The 6,886-nt window shown below is 53.6% G+C and overlaps 1 protein-coding gene across 1 annotated transcript; it reads left to right on the plus strand.

Annotated features, from left to right (window-relative positions):
- The first annotated feature begins 274 nt into the window (after positions 1–274).
- On the plus strand, positions 275–6,322 carry Btbd17 (BTB domain containing 17). The gene is made up of 3 exons (XM_038324570.1): positions 275–359; positions 2,549–2,825; positions 5,248–6,322. Exons 1-3 carry the CDS (start codon positions 275–277, stop codon positions 6,320–6,322), a joined length of 1,437 nt encoding a protein of 478 aa, XP_038180498.1.
- The last annotated feature ends 564 nt before the right edge of the window (positions 6,323–6,886 follow it).

The following is a 6,886-nucleotide window of genomic DNA, read 5'->3' on the forward strand; positions in this document are numbered from 1 at the left end:
GAGAGGTGGGGGAGGAGGGTGTCCGGATCTGTTCCCCTTGGGGGCCCAGGCCTGCACAATAGCCCCTGGGGCTGCCACACTCTGGCTTAAGTAGTTGCCTAGGCAACAGCAGGGGCCAGCTTCAACCAATCCATGGCAGAGACTGGTAGGGGAGGGAGGCCGGGAAGGAAGGGGGTACAGTCCCCTTGCTGGATCCTATATAAGGAGGAAGGATGGGATTGGAGTGCTCTGGACTTGACTGTCCCTGCAGTAGACTTAGGGACAGAACACCAGGATGCTTAGGAAAGGCCACTGCAAGCCTGGGTCCTGGGGAAGCTTCTGGGCTACTCTGGCCTTGGTAGGACTGGCCACTCGTGCAGGTGAGTGGGCTGTGAGGGGGGTCAGGTTCTTGGTAAGGAAAAAGGCAAGGGGTGGGGGCAAGAACTTCTACTAGGAGCTACATAGTGCTGGCCAGGAGGTGGCGCGGTCCAGTCAGCCACGGAGAACACCCAGAGACCGGACATCTCCAAGGACAGGTCCTCAGGAGGGAGAAGGGGTGGACTGCCTCCCAGGGAAAGAGGGGCTGGGCAGCAGGCAGGGGTCTTAATGACAAAAAGGACCCACTATTCATCGTCTCAGGCAGCTGGGTTTAGGCAGAGGCCGCATGGGGACGTCATCAGCATTCAGGCCCTTCAGTGTGACAGCTGGGGAGGCAGGGCTGGGAAACTCACCAGCAGCTGCTCCCTTTCTTGCTGGGTCTCCCTCTCCCACACACAGATGGTCACTCTTGTGAGCTTTCCTTTCAACCATCCACACATAAGCCACGTGCCCACCGTGTGTGTGCACTCACATGCACAAGAGCTGTCTGCCGGTGCCCTTCTGCAGTTCTCGAAACTGTTAGACACCCTCTTTTCTCACTTAGCAGGCTCCCTGCCCTGCTCTGGCTGGGGGCTGTCTTTTCTAGAACTCATTTTGTGTCCCCATGTGACCCCATAGCCTCCCTGGACGGGGGACGCCAGCTTCAACCCTCAGTTACCTACAGTCCTATTCCTTCAGCAGTCCACGGTACTTCCTTGGGTCCCTTATCTGTCTTACAACTTGCCAGATGGATGTGGTGGTGCAATCCCTGTGATCCCAGCACATGGGGGTGTTGGGGGAGGAGGATCAAGAGTTAAAGGCCAACCTTAGTAATGAGTTGAAGGCTAGCCTGAGCTATGAGAGACTCCATCTCAAAAAACTAAAAAGAAAAAGAAAGAAACAGAGAAAGAAAGACAGAAAGAAAACCCATGCCTGCTGTCTCAGCTTTGATCTTCCCAGCCCTGTCTCTGATCCCAGCCCTGCAAGCCCACTCCCACCAAGGGTTCCTAGGGGCGTCTCCCTTTGTCTCTGTGTATTCTTACCCTGGCTGGCTTCAGAGTGCTCACTTGTGCATTTAGTTATTTTCAAAATTTATTTATATTTTATTTGTGTGTGTGTATGTGTGTGTGTGTGTGTGTGTGTGTGTGTGTGATGAATGTGCATGTAGAAGTCAAAAAGGTCAAGGTACGGTTCCTCAGGCACCATCTACCCATCTACCTTGTATTTTGGGATGATCCCTTACTGACCTGTGGCTCATTGATGAAGGTGAGCTGGCTGAGCAGGGAGCCTCAGGGATCCACCTGTCTCTGCCTCCACGGTCCTGGGATTGCAAGCATGTGCAACCACAAACAGCTTTTTTTTAAAACCTGGCTTCTAGGGATAGAATTCAGGTACTCCATCATTTTATCAAGGGAGTGCTCTCTCTCTGTCTCCAGGAACCACCTCCTCCTTAATCACATTTTATTTAATTTACCTTGTGCGTATGTGTGTGTGTGTGTGGGGGGGGTATGCTCATGTGCCACTGCACACAGGTGGAGGTCAAAGGACAACTTTCAGGAATCATTTATCTCCTTATACCACGTGGGTCCCCAGTATCAAATTCATGATTTCAGCTGGTACCATTACTGGCTGAGCCACCAGATGTCCCCCCCTTTATATACTGGGCCTTGCTAAGCAGTAACACTTGATCTGATACTTTCTATGTAGCCTAGGCTGGCCCTGAACTCAGGGCAATCCTCCTGTCTCACCCTTTCATTTGTATACTTGCTACATGTCTGTTCTGCTCCTCTCAGCTTTCCTGAGTGTGAGAGATCGTGAGAAATGGGTTTGCCTCACTCACTGCCACATAGCAGCCACAGGACAAGTGCTCACGACACTAGAGTGTGCCACTTCTGACACATTTTTGAGGACGTGAGAGAGGTGGGGACCCAGAGTTTTCTTCACCTTCCCCTGAAGGTCTAGCTTATGCTCTATGGTTTCTTCCTGACCGGAGCCCACTTTGCTTCTGAGGCCTTAACTCCTAAGTCTGTGTGGGGCCACCATGCCCAACCAGAACGAACTCTTGGATACTCATGGATTTTGTGTGTGCACACAGCTCCCCCCACCCCCGGGCTTCAGACCCTTCTTCCACATGCTGGTACATATGTCACCGGTTGGTCCCTTTGCAGGCCCGGTGGCTGCTGAGGCCATGTTATGTCTCTTCTTGCTCCAGCTCAGAGAGCCGATGTCGGTGGGGAGGCAGCAGGCACCTCCATCAACCACTCCCAGATGCTGCTCCAGAGACTGCAGGACCTGCTGAAGCAGGGCAACGCCAGTGACGTCGTCCTGCGAGTACAGGCTGTGGGCACCGATGAGGTCCGAGCCTTCCACACCCACCGCTTGTTGCTGGGGATGCACAGTGAGCTTTTCCGTGAGCTGCTGAGTAACCAGAGTGAGGTGCTGCTGCAGGAACCCCGGGACTGCGCTGCTGTCTTTGACAAGTTCATCAGGTATGTAGGGGAAGGATGTTCACAGCTCCCCAACTTCTCCACCTCCAGGGTCACAGAAGTCTGGCCTTAGAGGTTATTATATCTACTTTCAAAAGTCATAGCATGGGGGGCTGGAGAGATGGCTCAGTGGTTAAGAGCACCGGCTGCTCTTCCAGAGGTCCTGAGTTCAATTCCCAGCAACCATATGGTGGCTCACAACCATCCGTAATGAGATCTGGCGCCCTCTTCTGGCGTGTGGGCATACACGAAGGCAAAATGGTGTATACATAATAAATAAATAAATCTAAAAAAAAAGTCATAGCATGGCACACAACACTCAGCTCCTTTGTCCCTGCTTCCACTGCCCTCCCTGTCTTGGCCTATGTACCACTTCCTGCTCTTGGGAGTCCCTTCTGAGCTACTTACAAACCAAGCCAAGAGAGTTTATGACAGATTGTTGGATGGTCTCTTTCAAGTCTTGGGGTTGAGCTCAGTCATTTCTTTTCTTTTTTTAATTAAGATTTATTTATTTATTATGTACACAGTGTTCAGCCTCCATGTATGCCTACAGGCCAGAAGAGGGCACAAGATCTCATTACAGATGGTTGTGAGCCACCATGCAGTTGCTGGGAATTGAACTCAGGGACCTCCAGAAGAGCAGTCAGTGCTCTTAACCTCTGAGCCATCTCTCCAACCCTCATTTCTTTTCTTTAAGATTGATTAATTTATTATATATACAGTGTTCTGACTGCATATATGCTTGGACGCCAGAAGGGGCACCAGATCTCATTATAGATGGTTGCGAGTTACCATGTGGTTGCTGGGAATTAAACTCAGAACCTCTGGAAGAGCAGTCAGTGCTCTTAACCTCTGAGACACCTTTCCAGCCCCAAACCATCCATTTCTTAACTCTGCACATGGCTTTGGAACCACAGGGCTATGGAGCAAAAGGGTTAGCTAGATCTGTGTTGCTTCTCTGCTTCCTGCACAGGGAAAGACTTGTAAAAATAGTCTAAGGAGGTAAAACCCTATTCTGATGGCTTAGACAAGGTGGCTGCAGATTCCAGATATCACTTCCAAGTTCCAGGCATCAGGAAGAGGGATACAAGAGAAGGGTTTCCCACAGGGCCTAGTGGGTGCTGTGTGCCAGTGGGCCTGCCAGGAAGAGTAAGGGAAGTACTGTAAGAGAGCCAGAGACAGTGAAACAGCCAATAAGGAAAGGGAAACTGGACAGCAAGAAAGACCCAGTTGCAAAGAGAAGGGGATTCGGGCATCAGGCATAGGAAGTAGCCTGGGATGGCTGTGTACTCTGTAGCAGGATTTTTCATGGCCTCTCTCTGTGACAATATTCCGGGGGGGGGGGGCTCCTCCCCTTTCCTAGGTAAGTTTAAGATTTACCTAAGTTAAAGGACTTGCCTTGTCTAGTGACAAGGAGGAGGTCAGATGGGCACCTAAATCCAGACTGTGGACTCCGAGGTTATCAGCGGCTTGTTTTCATTTTAGCTTATAGTTAGACATCTAGGAGATGCTCATTAAATACATGTGGTTTTTCACAACACCAGAAGCTAAAAGATGTTTGAATAAGCTGGGAGGGAACTTAAGAGGGAAAGACAGGAGGCCTCAGGGTCCATTCATCCTGTTAGCGCCTGATTACAAAAGAGGCTGTGTTTTGAGAAAACCAGCTAGGGGTAGAGTGGGTGGCCTTGTCGAGACCCAGAACTGTTGATCTTCCTATCTTTTTTTTTTTTTTTTTTTTTTTTTTTTTTTTTTTTTTTTTTTTTGGTTTTTCGAGACAGGGTTTCTCTGCAGCTTTAGAGCCTGTCCTGGAGCTAGCTCTTGTAGACCAGGCTGGTCTCGAACTCACAGAGATCCACCTGCCTCTGCCTCCCGAGTGCTGGGATTAAAGGCGTGCACCACCACTGCCCGACAATCTTCCTATCTTTTGATGATGATGGTAATGTTTTTTGAGACAGGGTTTCTCTGTGTAGTCTTGGTTGTCCTGGAACTCACTCTGTAGACCAGGCTGGTCTGGAACTCAGAGAGCTGCCTGCCTCTCTCCCTCCAGAGTGTTGGGATTAAAGGCATGCAGCACCACCGCCTTGCCCCTATTTTTATTTTTAAATCGTAAAATCGTTCTCTCTCTCTCTCTCTCTCTCTCTCTCTCTCTCTCCCTCCCTCCCTCCCTCCCTCCCTCCCTCCCTCCCTCCCTCCCTCCCTCCCTCCCTCCCTCCCTCTCTCTCTCTCTCTCTCTCTCTCTCTCTCTCTCTCTCTCTCCCCTCCCATGTGAAAATGGAAATGGGTGCCCTCCTCCAGCCCGGAAGAGGGCTGGAGTTACAGACGGTTTTGAGGCACCCAATGCTGGAGACCCAATTCTGGTCCCCATGGGCAAGTGCTGTTGACTGCTGAGCCATCCCAAAGGGCCCACTCTTCAACTCTCTTGCAGGTACTTGTACTGCGGTGAGCTGACCGTCTTGCTGGCCCAGGCTATCCCCCTGCACAGACTGGCCACCAAGTACCGTGTGGCATCCCTGCAGCGAGGTGTGGCTGACTACATGCGTACGCATCTGGCTGGAGGCGCGGGCCCAGCTGTGGGCTGGTACCACTATGCAGTGAGCATCGGGGATGAAGCTCTGCGTGAGAGCTGCCTGCAGTTCCTGGCTTGGAACCTTTCGGCCGTGGCGGGGAGCGCCGAGTGGGGTGCCGTGAGCCCAGAGTTGCTGGCGCAGCTCCTGCAGCGATCGGACCTGGTGCTGCAGGATGAGCTGGAGCTGTTCCACGCGCTGGAGGCGTGGCTGGGTCGCACGCGGCCGCCCCCCACAGTGGCCGAGCGAGCGTTGCGAGCCATCCGCTACCCCATGATCCCGCCCGCACAGCTGTTCCAGCTGCAGGCGCGCTCGGCCGCGCTGGCGCGCCACGGCCCAGCAGTGGCAGACCTCCTGCTGCAAGCTTACCAATTCCACGCAGCCTCGCCGCTGCACTACGCCAAATTCTTCCACGTGAACGGCAGCGCCTTCCTGCCTCGCAACTACCTCGCGCCTGCCTGGGGCGCCCCGTGGGTCATCAACAACCCGGCTCGCGACGATCGCAGCACCAGCTTCCAGACGCAACTGGGTCCCAGCGGCCATGACGCGGGTCGCCGGATCACCTGGAACGTGCTCTTCTCCCCGCGCTGGCTGCCCGTCAGCCTGCGGCCTGTCTACGCGGACGCAGCGGGCACTGCGCTGCCCGCTGCACGCCCCGAGGACGGAAGACCACGGCTGGTGGTCACGCCGGCCAGCAGCAGTGGAGATGCGGCGGGCGTGAGCTTCCAGAAGACCGTGCTGGTGGGAGCGCGCCATCAGGGCCGCCTCCTGGTCCGCCACGCCTACAGCTTCCATCAGAGCAGCGAGGAGGCTGGCGACTTCCTGGTCCACGCAGACCTACAGAGGCGCAACTCGGAGTACCTGGTGGAGAATGCACTGCATCTCCATCTCATTGTCAAGCCCGTTTACCACACCCTCATCAGGACTCCCAGTTAGCCTGTGTTTGAGAAATAAAGGCCTGGTCTGAATGGCACTCCAGGGTCTTGGGGGGGGGGGGTTGGCAAACATGGAAGCGACTGCCAGCCTGGGCCTTGGGTGACCAGGTCTGGCTGGTTGGGGCTGGGGATGGAAGGCAGGCGAATGTAGTAGACAAGATGACTGTGGTTTCAGGAATGTCTTTCCCAGTTGATTGGAAGGCAGTGCTCTTGTTCCAGAATAAAACCGATGCTCCGAGAGGCCAAGGCCTGAAGCGACTCGGTGGGCGGTCTCAAAAGTCTGGGGTTCACATGCCCTCCCCTGAGCTTTTCCCTGAGAGTTCCCATCCAGACATGGATTAGGGCAGGGAAGACGAACTAATGCTCAGTGATTGACAGTCAGCTCAAGGATTGACAGTCGACGTGAGCAATCTCCCTTTTGAATATTCACATCTGGAGGTGAAGGTGTCTCTGAGCTGCCACCTCCAGTGGCAACGGTCCCTTTAGCTTGAGAGACTTTCTGTCACCGCCTACATCAAGCGGTTCGTGGGAAGGGGTTCAGGTCAGCGGGAAGGCCCTTGAGAGA

The sequence above is a fragment of the Arvicola amphibius genome, chromosome 4, assembly GCF_903992535.2.
Source record: "Arvicola amphibius chromosome 4, mArvAmp1.2, whole genome shotgun sequence".
NCBI classification, from domain to species: domain Eukaryota; kingdom Metazoa; phylum Chordata; class Mammalia; order Rodentia; family Cricetidae; genus Arvicola; species Arvicola amphibius.

Bases quoted from the DNA above. Each gene is read 5' to 3' on its own strand.
- Btbd17 (XM_038324570.1), top strand. From the start codon at position 275: ATGCTTAGGAAAGGCCACTGCAAGCCTGGGTCCTGGGGAAGCTTCTGG. The intron at 360-2,548 runs GTGAGTGGGCTG...TTCTTGCTCCAG, and splicing joins AGGACTGGCCACTCGTGCAG to CTCAGAGAGCCGATGTCGGT. The intron at 2,826-5,247 runs GTATGTAGGGGA...ACTCTCTTGCAG, and splicing joins GTCTTTGACAAGTTCATCAG to GTACTTGTACTGCGGTGAGC.